The sequence below is a fragment of the Leucopleurus acutus genome (genome assembly GCF_964270905.1).
Source record: "Leucopleurus acutus genome assembly, chromosome: 16".
Classification (NCBI taxonomy): domain Eukaryota; kingdom Metazoa; phylum Chordata; class Mammalia; order Artiodactyla; family Delphinidae; genus Leucopleurus; species Leucopleurus acutus.
The window spans coordinates 77,851,019-77,866,449 of NC_139158.1; the positions used below are offsets into that span (position 1 = coordinate 77,851,019).

Below are 15,431 nucleotides of genomic sequence, written 5' to 3' on the forward strand. Positions count from 1 at the left end.
ACCCTGTAATAAACCATAGTGGAAAAGAACATGAAAAAGAGTATATATATATATATATGTATATATATATATACATGCAACTGAATCACTTTGCTGCACACCAGAAACAAACACAACATTGTAAATCAACTATACTTCAATAAAATAAAAATTTTTTAAAAGACCATCACTGTAACCCTCTTCTTTTAAAAAAGTATAATGCAGTTTTAGTGTTATCCTAAGTCTGAACAGAGTATGAAAACAAACGGTACTTGTGTTTAAGAATACAGTGCTTTCGTTTAGCTAATTATTAGCTAAACAACTTCCCATTAATGAACACATGTTCCCTGCCCTATCCTACCTTCTGATGAACTCCAATGGAATACAACGCCCTAAAAGAAACACATGTGTGTCCTTAGACCTCAAATTTTAGTCACATTAATTGCAATCCTAAATAATGGTGCAAAGTGGATTTTGGACTAAATTGAAAAAAAGACATCACTCTCAAATGGAAGTAAGATCCTTGAGGTTATTCTGTAACTGGGAAAGGGTGAACAGAGCAGCACGAAGGAACAATCTGAAAAGAACTGGAGAAGAGGAAAGATATCCGTTCCGTTTTTGACACCACATATGTGCTAAAAAGCTGAAAGTAAGAGGGAGTCTCTCCATTTTGCACAGACCTTTGGCTTACGACTTACGGTTCACCATGTGCCCAGATGTCCCCAGCAGGAAAGAAGCATCAGCAATTGTGTTAATTATGCTTCTGTTTGCACTTTCCTTCAAGGCTAATTATCCACTTGCTTCATTTAGCCCTTGATCACAAGTTAGTCTGAGAAAACATTCCTGGTATGAAGACCCCTGGAATTCATCTGGTAAAAATGCAAATCCGACTGCCCTTACTACCTGTGATAAGCAAGGCAGATTCCCCCTCCAGAATTAAAGTTTTGGTTTGGTAAGGACAAGGATAAAGAAAAATAATTCCTTGACTAATTACTCTTTCCTGACCCAATCCAAATCTTTCAAGTAACAAAACAAAGTTTTGCTGGGTCTGTTACTACTTTAAGACCCTCTCTTCTGCGGCTTTGGTGTTTGCAGTGCCACTGAATGCTATTAATTTGGAAAGACAGCTCCACAATTAAAGTCATAGAATGCATAAAAGTCCAATAAGAACCTCTCAAGTCTCTGATCAGCTTTAAATGTGGATTCCAAGTAGGAGGAGAGGGGATGCTTATTTATCTAAAAGCATCATTCCTACTTGGCTTTCAACAGTTCGTTCATCTCAGAATGAGGGGGCTGGATTGATTTCTTTGGACTCAGCAATGTGTTTTGTCCTACTGTACAGCAAAAGGAACTATATTCAATATCCTGTAATAAACCATAATGGAAAAGAATATGAAAAAAATACATATATATGTATAACTGAATCATTTTGCTATGCACCAGAAACTAACACAACATTGTAAATCAACTACACTTCAATTAAAAAAGAAGTGTTTTAAAATGGACTTAAATCTAGAAGCCCTTCTGTAGCCTATGTATTAAGGCTGAACGCCATGGCAATCATTGAGATATTCTATGGGAGAGTGTGAGCCTCAGCTCCAGGCACAGAGTGGAGCCTAGACTTATAGGCTAAGGTTTTACATTCAGACAAGCCGGGGTTCACAGCAAGCTCTACCCCTTAACCAGCTACATCATCTCAGACACAATACTTAACCTCTATGAGCCTCAGTTCCCCTAAGTAAACGCTACCTCCATAAGGCTGTTTAAAATAATTACAGACCAGACCTTGTCCAGCACCTGGCTGGCTTATAGTAGGTAAATCTTTCTTTTTTTCTCTCCTGCTTCCCAATCTGGACAGCGTTTTTCAAACAGATCCAATGCCACTTTCTCCCTGTAGCATGCCTTGATTACAGATTCCTGGATCACAGAATAAACTTTCCCAGAGTCTCAGGTCTTCACTGGCCAATATGTTTTTTTCTTCTATTTTCCCAGGAAGGAGAGGCTCTGGAAACAAGGCGGAATTGGGAAGAACAAGACAGAGCCAGAACCTGGGGTTCTGTAGCCCACGCCTCTAGCCATCCCAGCCTGTGACCTTTGGAGAACTCTTTACCAGGAACACTTCATCGGCATGTGATTCCCGTAAAGGCACAGGGCCCTGCACTCAGAAGGGGCCATTACTTGGTTTCATGCTCTGCTGCCGCCATCTTGAATAATTTTTGAACGGGGGCCCCAAGTGTTCATTTTGCATTCAGCACCACCAATCATAAAGCCAATGCTGCTTTCTTCCAACCTCGAAGACTCAGGATGCAGGTCACCTCTTCCGGGAAGACATCATCAGCTCCTCTCTGATGGGCTCCCATAACCTCCCATAACCTCTGGTTCATACCTCCATTAACTCACCCACCAATATTTAATGAACTCCTGCTACGATACCACCAGCACTGCCTTTCTTGGGCACAGACCAAATCCCAGCACAGTGCTAAATTTTTCTCATGCAAGAGTTATATTTACGGCAACTCTCTAAGGTAGGCACTATTATTATCCCCAATTTTACCGACAGATTAAGGGATCTGTCCCCACAGCAGGGCGGGAGGCAGAAGCAGAACTCTTGAATCCAGGCACAAACTCAGAACCACTACTCTCCTCAACCACCAGGCACTGTGCTCAGAACCAGGAACGTGGTGGTCACGAAAGGGGATATTCTACTTAAGGACCACAACACTCATGCCACTAAAGTATAACTACTAGTTACATTTTGTAATCATCCCCTTTACATGCCTGGATACCTTGCTGGACTATTAATTTCCCAAAGTCCCAGCCCCTCAAGTTTATCTCTGTAATACAGAAACCTCTCACAGACTTTGGAAAGTGATGGAGTTTCAAATATCCTTGAAGAATGAATAAAATGTCATTTCGACATGTAGGCTAATTTTATTATCAATATTAAAATACTTCAAATACTTCTTATTAAACTATGACAATTACACTAAAAACTAATCCATTGATGTGTTGTTTTAGACACACCTTGAATGATATAAGATGATCTAAACCACTGGAAGCAGCAATTAAAAAAAAAAAACAGATCATCCATTTTTTTCTCCCAATGGTGAATTTCTTATTTCCAGAGTTTTTAATTCACTTGTTTAAAATCAATTTTTTTTCTCCAAGTTCGAAACCTTTTCGATTCTATTAACATAATGCCTCTACAACTTTGGTAACATCCCAGGATCTGTGCCACTGGCATTCTTAAAATGACATAAATTCCTGCATTGTTGTGAATCTAATTTTGAGACCTCGAGCAAACACGAATTGACAGACAAGCTACAAAGTAACTGGCCTAAAACTGGCCTGTCCTTTTCAAAAATGTCAATGTGATAAAGAAATCCGGAGAACTCTGCCAGGTTCGAGGAGATCAGGGAGAAAGGACAACTAAATGCAAAAGGCAAACCTGTCCTGGCTCCTGGACAAGGAAAAAAAAAAAATTTTAGGAACAAATGGCGAATTCTGAGTAAGAAGTATAGATGAGATTAACAGTAATGTAATGATAAACTTCCTGATTTTGTAATTATACTATGCTATGTAAGGAGAACATCCTACTGGGAATTAAACGTTGATGTATTTACAGGTTAAAAGGGAATCGTGTATGCAACTTAATTCTCCAAGGGCTTAGAGAGTGTGAGGGGAAAGCATGAAAAAGACAAAAGCTTAACAAGGGATGAATCTGGGTGAAGGCAAATAGGAGTTTTCCACGTGATTTCTGCAACTATTTTGCTAGTTAGAAGTTATCACCCACCCACCCTAAATATTTAACTATATTAGTACAAGTACTGCTGTGTCATTAAACAGGAAATGATGCCGAATGCAGATAAGTATAATGGCTTATAATCTCATGATCAAGGACTTGGCCTTTTGGTTTCCAAACTTTTTTGAACTCCAAAAATAGTGTTGAAAAGTACATTTTAAGATGCCATGTGATAAAAAGAGAAAACAGTCCTGCGTGGATATACATATACGTATCTGTTTCCCTTTGCTTCTGAAAAGCCTCACTCAAGAAAATATTATTAAATAACTGAATGGTAAGGTAAAAAAAAGGCTTCTTTCTCTTCCTCTCTCTGAAATCCTCCAGTTTGGGCTTCATACTTTGGCCCTTCCCCCCACAGGGTATCAAATAACTAACCTCCCCTCCTTCACTTTCCAAGCTGACAGTTTTCTTCAGTGCCTTTTGGGGCCTTTCAAAACAAATTGCAGAGCCAGGGTCTGGGTTAATATTCAAAACTCTGCTAGGTCTTCCCCTACTGTTGGATTGGCATGACAATGGAAACCACGGGCCACAGAAGGAGACCCACAAAGGAAGACAAGTTTTTAATGCTACAGCCATCTGCCAGTTCTCCTCTGGATCTTTTCAAGAACTGAGGGAAGCTAAAGCAGGGGCTGAGAAGGGGGTCGGGTCTGCAGGGGAGGGCAGAAAAATCACTCACAGGAAAAGCAACTGCAATATGAAAAGAACCAAAGAAGGTCTGGAGCCTGGATGGCTGAATGAATGGGATCCCAGGGCCCCTCCTCCTGAGCTCTAAATAGACCCACCGCACCCTCTCCATGGGGCTTTTGTCTGCTGCCAAGCATTGTAAATGTTATAGTCAGAATATGTTATTAAGGGAGGATTTAATATACACAAACCACAAAAAAACATACTCCAGAGGGGTCTTCTGATTACCCACATGGAAAGCCCAAGCCACCTGCCTTTCCAAAGATTACGCTGGGCTTTCTTTCTTTAGGGAGCAAAACGCCCTAAATACAGTAGTTTAGCAATAATAAAGCATTTCTATACCAACTCTAAATCCCCCCTTCTCCCAGAGACTTGCAACTTTTTAAGACCACCAACTATGAAAATCTATTTCAATGCATTAAAACAAGATACTTTCATGCTCTCACAGGATTATACTTTTTTAAAAAAAAATTTGGAGCCTTAAATAAATTTCTCCAACATTTTTCCGAGAAGGAAAATTCTACTCAAACCCCGGAAACCATGGACGGACTGCTTCCTCAGAAGACTAACGCACTTAACATACAGCAGTTCACAACCTGGCTGGCTGCAAGCTCCCTTGGGCATCTATCTTATCTCTTTCCGAATTCTCAATTTCCTGCAGGCAAACCACAGTTTCTATTCCCCTCAGCCGCTCCTAAAACATTATTAATCCCTGAATGGGATCAGTAATCTTCGAGGAACTTTAAGTAACATTCTCTCAAGTCTGAATACAACCTTACAGGAAATCTAGGTAGAATTTGTAGTTGGAAACAGAAGTCGACATTGGCTGGGTTGTTTTGTGGGTTCTCAACGGTGTGTTTGAGCAGGTTTTTAAAACTCCCCCATTTCAAAAATTCAAATTAAAGGTTACCTAGTAATTTCTCTTTGGGTCAGATTTAGTCACTCTTCACTCTTCCATCTTAAGGATTTATAAGATGGCTTCAAAGAAACCTTCACAGATGCAGGTTTTATTATATTAAGTCTGGTGCCTTCTTAAAAACTCACATTGCAAAGTTGTAATGTTCGTTTTGTAATGTTGAAAGAGTATCTTTGAAAGCTGCACTGCCTTGGAAACGCGTGTGGGAGGATGCAAAGCGCACAGAATTGAATTCCAGGTTGATGAGGCACAAGTCAGATGACAGGACTGGCTCTAAGAGGGCAGTGGCAGCCCAGGGATGCGGCTGGAGTAACCCCAGGTCCTGGGGCAGACGCTGGCCTCCCTGGTGCCGGCAACGAGTGACTGCCCTGCCACGGGGCACCCACACACCCGCCGGCCCCGGGCCTTGAACTCTGCTCCCTGACTGTCAGCGGCCCATGATTGAGTTGCAACCCTGTGGGCCACCCCCCACACACACTGGGGGCCCTGCTGCAGGAAGTGGCCCCACTGGGGCCAGGAGGCTGACCTCTCGCTGTGAGCCGGCTGTAGACCTGCGAGTTGACTTCCTTGTCTCGCACGTAGCATCGGATCTCCTCCACCGCCTCTCGGATGATGGTGACGGCCAGCACAAAGCCCTGCACAGAGACAGAGAGAGGGTGAGCCCTGGTGGAAGCCACCTTCCTCTCCTGGGGCCGGGGACAGAAAAGGCCAGAGGCCACTTGAGGGCAGCAGGGCAGGACCTGCTAATTATTCCAAGGGCAGAAGCCCCAGCAAACCCACTTCTCTGAATCTCATGCACCGGAAAAACTCTCACTGACACACACGTGTACAGGGACGTCCGCAGTCACCACCACCACAGGGTTCCTAAGAGTGAAAAACACAGAAACCCCAGCACCGTCCGGCCACAGGTGAGGGCTGAGTGATGGTGACCTCTGACGTCTGCATCTCACTCGCCACGTGCCGGGTGCCATTTGAAGTGCTTTCCACCCCTTAGTGCAGGTCGTGGCTGAGATCACCACACTGCCCGTGAAGAAACTGAGACACACAGAGGTTGAATAATCTTGCTCCTACGTGATATCGCAGGGAATCTAGTTCCAGAGTCTTAACCGCCACAATGTTCTGCCTCTGGAGAAACCTGGGTAGGTGGGACCAGTAAGATGGTCCACCAGGACCCAAAGTGAAATGAATCCCTGTTTGTATTGACCTCTCAGTAGGGAAATTAACTTTCCGGAACATAACAATGTAACACTGTTCAAATAAACACCAACAAAGATTCTCCTATACTGCTAACGATTTTCCACTGGCCTCAACTACTGGTTAGATTCCTCTGCCAGGTAGGGGGCTAAGATGGAATGGGGACTTCAGTCTTTCCTGTAATGTTTTAAACTTCTATAAAGAAAACATATTAAAGTATTAATTGCGTAAGTACACACTCATAAAAAGAAAATTTTAAACTGCCCTACCTTCCCAAGTCAGATACCCCAACCCATAAAAACCTGGTACAGAGGTTATACACACAGCTATGTGAGTCACCCATATCTAGAATCTATTTTCATCTAGATTTTTCCTCTTGTATCAAGAAAGGCAAGAACCGTCATTCATTTTTTCTTACAAAATACACTTGCCACCCCTCCTTTTAAAGTCTTTTTTTTTTTTTAATGCAGAGAGCACAATCGCCCCAAGGTTAGCAGTAGTGAATTCTGAGGCTTTCATCTTCATACTGTTTATCCCATGCAATATATTAAGTTAGATTCAAAGGACTTCAAATCTCTTATGTAAATTTAGCCAGAGATGTGCTGCTCTGTGAAACTCCTCCAAAGGCCCACACATCTTTACAATCAAAGGATTACTCCTGTTTCCACTCAGATGTAAAGTACACACTGAAGCCAAAGCAAAACTGGTACATTTCAGAAAAAAAAAAAACGCATAACCAGACCACATACAGAGGTGAGAGAAAACCCATTCTGGAAAAGCACGGCCGCTTTGCAGAATCCCCACCCCCTCCCCCAGGCTGCTGTTTTGTTCTGGGCCATAACCCACGTTTTTTGTTGTTTGTTTTTTCAAATGTTCCAGTTTCTATTTCTCTCTGCATGGGCCTGGCTAAATCCCATTGATGTTAATGGAAAGTGTGTGCTCACTACAAAGACAGGAGGCGCTAACCTCCCGGCTACAAATAAATACCCCCTCATAAGTCACCGTATCTATGACCCCCGAACACACACAGGCGCGCGCGCGCGCACACGGTCCTCATCAATCCCAGGGGACGTGCCACCTCTTAAGCTAGAAACTGCTTTACAAAGAGCTGCACACGTAGTCCAGAAATAAATTCCACCCGACCAACTTTGGAGGTCCTTAAGAGCCACAGATACTGAGAAAGAGGCCTGAATGCGAGTGGGGGGTTTTCTGAGCTTGTAAGGAAATCAGAGGTGGTGACGCTGAACAGACATGAAATTCTGAAGGTGCTAAGACTCTTCTATAAAGTTGTATGTCAAAAATAGATTTACTAAAGCAAAATTCTGAAAGAAATCAGAAAAGCCGTTCTCTCTGGCTGGGGAGGGGCCTGACTGGAGAGGGGCAAGGGGGAACTCTCCGGGGTGATGGAATGGTCTTGACCAAGGTGGTGCTGACATGGGTGCTGACGAATGTTAACACACAGTGAACTGAAAACAGTATCTGTGCATTTTATGGCATGTGGATCGCATCTTAATAACAACAAAAAAAATCTAGGTTATTTGGTCTTCGTACAGTTCTATGGATTATTTCAGCAGTCACCTGAGGAATTTCTCCCTCTAACGTATTACTATCAAGAAAAAAGTTACCAAAAGCTAAAACGTAATCCACACAATGAACAATGGCACTAGTACCAGAATTTTTTCATTAAAATGAGAACATTTCCCAAGAATGTTCTATGTGTCAGGAGCTATTTGAAGCATTTTTCTTGCTGTACTTCACTGAACCTCCCAACAAGCCGAGGGAGTAGACGCAATCGCCCCTATTTTACAGGTGAGGAAACTGAGGCTCAAAAAAGCTTGTTCCAATGACACAGCTTCTCAGAGAAGTTGCAGCAAGAGCTCAACCATCTGGCCACCCCGCCCTCATTCTGAACCACTGAGTTCATGGCTGGGTTTGAAATGAGAGGACTCTCAGGGTGGTTGGAGACATTTCAAAATGTACTTTAGCCAAGAACGGGAAATTGATTCTCTACATAAAAATCTAGGAGATTTAGGGGAAGTCAGCTACAGTCTTCTAGAAACAGATGCTACCTAATTTGTCTGACCCCAAACTCCCTTCTCGGCAGCCCCTGGAAAGAGAGGAAGAACTTGTACAAGACAAGCGTCTCCTCCTGTCTCTGAACCATCACAGGAAACTTCGGCTATAAAAGGGGTCACAAGCTAGTGAGAAACCTCAGGACTGGGACGTCCCTGGTGGCGCAGTGGTTAAGACTCCGCGCTCCCAGTGCAGGGGGCCCAGTTTCAATCCCCGGTCAGGGAACTAGATCCCACACGTGTGCCACACTAAGAGTTCACATGCCACAACTAAGGATCCCATGTGCTGCAACTTAGAGGTTGGCAAGCTGCAACTAAGGAGCCTGCCTGCCACAACTAAGACCCAGCACAACTAACTAACTAAATAAATAACCTCAGGACCGCCAGAGGCTGCTGGTAACCCACCTGTCTTCTCTCTACAGCCAGAGTCCCAGGGAAACCAGGTGATTCAGCTGCTTACATTGGAAGTCAGGCCTTCTGGCTTCTCCCGGAAATTCTGAGCGTCATTTCAGAGAGGAGACATGGGCTAGGACCGGGATCGGGCCCTCTTTTAGAAGTGTGGCAGCCCTCCAGGTCATCCCGGCCCCCACGGTTCACCCCATTGCATTTCCTGAGACCCTGGAGTCAGCATCACCGGTGCTAATGTACAGAATACATACTAGGAACAGAAAAGGGTAGAGTACCTAACAACAAGTTGCGTTCCACATTTTGATTCTCGGTCACCAGCCCCAAGAACCAATGTGGCCTCCCCCTGTGGAGGGAGCAACTCTGTTCTGAATGGTTTCAAACACCCTGAATGCACGTCTGATCTATGTAGTTTCTTATACCTTTCCAACTTTCGTAGAGGCACACTGAGGTGACTTAAGACAGAGATCTCTGCACATAAAGATAAAAAACACTTAAAAGAATAAAAGGCGGGCTTCCCTGGTGGCGCAGTGGTTGGGAGTCCGCCTGCCGACGCAGGGGACACGGGTTCGTGCCCCGGTCCGGGAGGATCCCACGTGCCGCGGAGCGGCTGGGCCCATGAGCCATGGCCGCTGAGCCTGCGCGTCCGGAGCCTGTGCTCTGCAGCGGGAGAGGCCGCCGCAGCAGTGAGAGGCCCGCATACCGCCAAAAAAAAAAAAAAAAAAAGAATAAAAGGCAACCCCCAGCTCCAAAGATAAACACTAACTTCGGTGAAGAACCTTCCAGACCTCCATGTATTTACATGCACAAGTGTGCAAAAATACTTCTTGTGGGGGAGAGGGTCATAAAAATGGGAGTATGCTGTCCATGTTATCCTGAAACTTACGTTTTTCATGCAAAGAAAAAGATGAGTCACACCGTGTCGTGTCGACATCACTGGAGTGACTTCGTCATTCCTGACTCCGGGGCAGCATCCCATAGTTTTGCTGCACCAGCGTTCAGGTAACCACCGATGGACATCTGTTTGCTTCCAGTGTCTGAGTAACATACGCCATGCTGCAAAGAATACCCTCGTACACACACCCCACACACACCCCAAAGCCTTTTCTGATATTCCAAAGCCCAGTCCTTAGAAAAAGAAAATGAGTGTCCTCTGTGGGGCTTCACATCCTCTCCACACCGTAGCATGATCTCAAGCAAGCTCCTTATTCTCCTTTGCCCCATGTTCTTGTTTCTCGAGTGAAGCATCTTTTTTCTCTACCAGTCTGTTTTGCCTCCAGTCCATGGGAATCTCCAATAACCACTGTGGAAGAATTCGACAGAGCTGATCTCATTTCCAACCCCACTATTTCTCCTGCATAATTCCGTCTTCTCTGAGTCATACACATGACTCTTGGTTAACAGAATGAAAAACTTATGCCAAAGATGGCCAAAGTTCCCTCCCCAACACACATGCCAACGCCAACGTGAACAAGGTTGTAGGGGTGCTAGTAGGTCTGCACCCCAAAAATCGTTTGGACGATGGGTTTATATGACAGGCTGGGCAGATGAATACCTCGAGGGGAGAGAGCACAGACCAGATATCATGCTTGAGATGGTAAAGGCAGGGAGAGGGGGAGACACACAGCTGCCTTCTCGAACACCTTGGGATCCAACTGCATTTACCTAATACATACTTTACTATAATGTAAGTTAGAGTGTATGTAAAACAGGCACGTGTAAGAAGAGACTGAAAGGAAACAGACCAGAAACATAGATGGGGCATCTCAGGAGGTGGCTGCACAGGTAGGGATTTTTGCTGTGCTGCTTCTCCTTCAAATTTTTCTCCAAAAATAATGAGTCCTGGGCGACTTCCCTGGTGGTCCAGTGGTTAAGAATCCGCCCTTCCAATGCAGGAGACATGGTTTCGATCCCTGGTTGGGGAACTAAGATTCCACATGCCGCGGGGCAACTAAGCCCTCGTGCTGCAACTACTGAGCCCGTGCACTCTGCAGCCTGCGCCACAACCAGAGGGAAGCCCACACGCCGCAACTAGAGAAGCCCACACGCTGCAACTAGAGAAGCCCGCACGCCGCAATGAAGATCCCGCACGCTGCAACTAAGACCCGATGCAGTCAAATAAATAATTAAAAAAAAAAAAAAAAAGAATGAGTCCCTTTGTAGAGTCCCTTCGTAGTTGATAAAGGAAAAGAAAAATGAACAGAGGGCGTTTTGCAGGCAATAACGCAGCAAGATCTGGGGTCTGGGGAGAACCCAACAGACAAGATTTGAGAGGTGGGATCTGGTCATCCCACACTCCCAGTCGAGGGTTCCTGAGCCCAGAAGGCACCAATGAGGTACCAAGGAAACCCGTACAGCCTCAAGCAGAGCAGAGACTGCAAACCGGCAGCCTGCAGACAGACCACAAGAGAAGGAAGGGGTGTGCTCACTCCACACAGTGCTTTAACAATCTGTAAATGAGTTAGCAACATTTGAAAATCAAGGGAAAGAGATGCTGGAAATTAGAAAAACATGATTCAGCACTGTGTATATCTTGTAACCTTTTTTCTAAAAAGGAGCGTTGGGGAGCAGGGAAAAGACAAGATTTTTAAATTTAATGTTGTATGTCAATTACACTTCAATTTTCAAAAATTATGGTAAATGGCGGAAGCCAGTCCAGAAAAAACTTATTCATTGTTTGTAAACTTTGGAAGAAGGAAAAAGAAATGAATGACAGTGTTTTGGGGGTGGAACTGGATAAAAGGGAGATTTTTCATGAGGTGCCTTTTCACACGTTTCCTGAATCGTGTGACCGTATTACCTTTCAAATAACTAGACTTTAAAAACATAATCGGTAAAACGCAGGGTGATAGATGATACTTTATTGCAGACTAACTTTTCTTAAATAACTGACTTACAGTTTGACTTTATATAGGGATGTAGCAAACTGCTGTGGAACTAAAAAACTAAATAAAATTAGGGTACTTCCGGTAAAACTCTGAAGTTTCTACCTTTTGGGCCTGGCAACTCTGGGTCCATGTTTGCAGCTGATGGAACAAAGCAGCATCTTCTGCTTTGAGATGGGCCACGAGGCCCCCCTCTTCTATCAGCCTGGCCCTGAGTTAGTGACACTCACTGTGCAAAAGCACACACCCTGGTGCAGACGGGAATGTCTGTTATCCCAACATCCTGCCTTACCCACAAATGACTCAGAGCAGAAAAGAACGACTCCCACAGCCCAAAAGCACCTCCACCGCCTGTGTGGAAGAAATAAACCCCCTCCTCTTCCCAGGGCTGGAACTGCTGACACGACCTGTCTGACTAACGTAGCACCAATGGCGTGTGGACCCCGCTCCCTGGGCCCTTGGCATCCACTTCCTCTGCTCCCTAAGTGCCTGTGCACCAAATCCTTACTGTCCAAAAGAATGTGTGTTTTTGTTTCCTTAAGGAGGAAACACCTTTTCTACTTTAACAATCTTCTCCCAATGAAAAATTTAACAAGATTTGTGAACAGAGAATCCGAGTGTTCCTTCCGAGCCCTGCGTAATGAAAAATAATATTTCCTAATGTCTCTGGAGGAAAGGAAATGTCAGTTTCACCCTCTCTGTGCCCCAGACGCGCTGGGTTTCTTTCTGCTCTTCAAATACTCTAAGCATGTGCTGAATGCAGGGCCTTTGCACTGCTGCTCCCTGAACCTGGGATCCTCCCACCCTCCTACTTTTCTTCCCATCACCTCCTCAAGAGGCCTTTCCCGGCCACCCTGGCTAACACTGCCCCTCCACATCTCCCACCTTCATCCGCTCAACAAATACTAACTGTGCCTGGGATGCCCCATTTGCCCTACGACCTTCTACTACCTTCACAGCAGTTTCACAACTTGAAACAATTAGGCTCAACTGTTTTACTGTCTGTCCCCGCTGAAAGTCAACTGCGCGAGGGCAGGAATTTTTCTACGTTTCAGTCACTGCTGCATCCCCAGTGCCCAGCACCGTGGCTGGCACACAGCAGGTGCTCAATAACCATTTCCAAAAAGGCAGGAAGAAAGAAAAGGCGGCACAAGAAGGATGGAGGGGCGCCGGGTCCGTCACCCTCCATACACACTGAAGCACAGAATCTGTTCCTCTGTCAACCCTGCACGCTGAAAGAGTCTACATAATAAACAGAAACGATTCAAAGAGCACAATGCACAGCGTCGGAGGCTTTGCCTCGCTCATGACCGCTGTGCGCCAGAGCCTAGAACCGAGTGATTCACGACAGGCATGCAAAAAATATTTGCTGAAACAAGGAAAGGCTGAACAGCTGACGGACAGAAGGAATGAGTAGCACAGGCATCACTACGGTTGATCCCGGTAGTGGGAGGAACGGAGCCTCACCATGAAAACCTCAGGGGTTCCCAACGTGTTGGCCTGAGGGTGTCCTCTCCCTTGAAAGGCCGAGTCCCATTCCAGGTGCCTGGAGGACAAAGAACCTGTGCTGCCCAACCTCTGATGTTACTGAACGGACGGCCCGACTGACTCACCAGGGGAACCCAGTAGGTGTACAGTGCTCCCAGTCGCATTTCGGGGACGAACTGGGAGCAGGCGAGAAGCAGGAAGTAGAGGTTGAAGAAGTATTTGAACTGGTTAAACAGCACCTGGAATGGAGAGAGAGGAGAGAGAAGACACTTCAGGTTGGTCTGATGCAGCTGGGCGGGCTTAGAGGGGGATGAGTGACATTTCAAAACACCCCCCCAGAAGAACAAAACTCACATGGTACCTACATATACAGTCTACACACCTCTACATGTTGTATACGAAAATACACCTGGGTGACGAAAACATAATTTGTCAAAGTAAAGAAGCAAATGATACATGTGGGAATTATACTAGATTCAAGACAGTGGGGACCTCCGGGCAGGGAGGGTATGCTGGAGGCTTCGGCTATAGTTGTGAGATTTTATTTCTTAAACTTTTTTTTTTTTTAATTTATGGCTGAGTTGGGTCTTCGTTGCTGTGCACGGGCTTTCTCTAGTTGCAGTGCACGGGCTTCTCATTGCCGTGGGTTCTCTTGTTGCGAAGCACGGGCTCTAGAGCGCAGGCTCAGTAGTTGTGGCACACCAGGCTTAGTTGCTCCGCAGCATGTGGGATCTTCCTGGACCAGGGATCGAACCCGTATCCCCTTCACTGGCAGGCGGATTCTTAACCACTGCGCCACCAGGAAAGTCGGAAACTTTTTTTTTCCTATTTTTTGGCCACGCGGAGCAGCACGTGGGATCTCAGCTCCCCAACCAGGGATTGAACCCACGATTGATCCCTGAGGTGGAAGTGCAACGTCTTAACCAGTGGACCGCCAGGGAAGTCCCTTCTTAAACTATTTTGTAAGTACAGGAAAGGCCACTCAAAATGTTGTTGAAGAGTTTTTAGTGGGAAATGCTTATGCTGTAAGACTGAATCAAACGAGTGAGATAAGTGGATATCTCCATGGTACGATCTCAACATCATACAATATCTACAGCAGAATTTCATCCCATGTGGCAGGAGGGTTCTGGCAGAGTTTCAACTGCCCCCACGTGCCCTGGAAGTGACACTGATCCCCCTGACTCGTTTTGGGCAACGAACAGAAATCACGTGTCCCTTCAGAGCACTGTCCGGCCCCTCGCTCTTGCCCTGCCATGGAGACGTGGGTGCCCACGTATTCCAGATAATGTAGCTGTGAGATGGAGGAGAATGGCCTGATCTGCCTCAGAATTTCCGTGAATGAGAAACAAACTTTCACTTGACTTAAGATACTGAGCTCGTGACTTCCCTGGTGGCGCAGTGGTTAAGAATCTGCCTACCAATGCAGCAGACACGGGTTTGAGCCCTGGTCTGGGAAGATCCCACATGCCGCGGAGCAACTAAGCCCACGTGCCACAACTACTGAGCCCAAGTACCACAACTACTGAAGCCCACGCACCTAGAGCCCGTACTCCGCAAAGAGAGAAGTCACCACAACGAGAAGCCCACACACCACAACGAAGAACATCCCCTACTCGCCACAACTAGAGAAAGCCTGCGCGCAGCAATGAAGACCCAACGCAGCCAAAAATTAATTGATTAATTTAAAAAAAAAGATACTGAGCTTTAGGGGGCTGGGGGAGGGGAGTAAGCCAGGCAGCAATAAATGTACTCAAAATCACCCTTAAAGGGCTTCCCTGGTGGCGCAGTGGTTGGGAGTCCGCCTGCCGATGCAGGGGACACGGGTTCGTGCCCCGGTCCGGGAAGATCCCACATGCCGCGGAGCGGCTGGGCCCATGAGCCATGGCCGCTGAGCCTGCGCGTCCGGAGTCTATGCTCCGCAACGGGAGAGGCCACAACAGTGAGAGGCCCGCGTACCGCAAAAAAAAAAAAAAAATCACCCTTAAAAAAACATTCAGGTTGAC

The 15,431-nt window shown here is 45.7% G+C and overlaps 1 protein-coding gene across 1 annotated transcript in view; it reads right to left on the reverse strand.

Annotated features, from left to right (window-relative positions):
- The window catches only part of ATP9A (ATPase phospholipid transporting 9A (putative)), a 132,578-nt gene that overhangs the window by 88,995 nt on the left and 28,152 nt on the right, over positions 1-15,431 (reverse strand). The window contains exons 3-4 of the mRNA XM_082857433.1: positions 13,551-13,664; positions 5,908-6,016 (exon numbers count right to left, since the gene is read on the reverse strand). Coding sequence (XP_082713559.1) covers positions 5,908-6,016; positions 13,551-13,664 — 223 coding nt within the window. The remainder of the gene's footprint in view (positions 1-5,907; positions 6,017-13,550; positions 13,665-15,431) is intronic.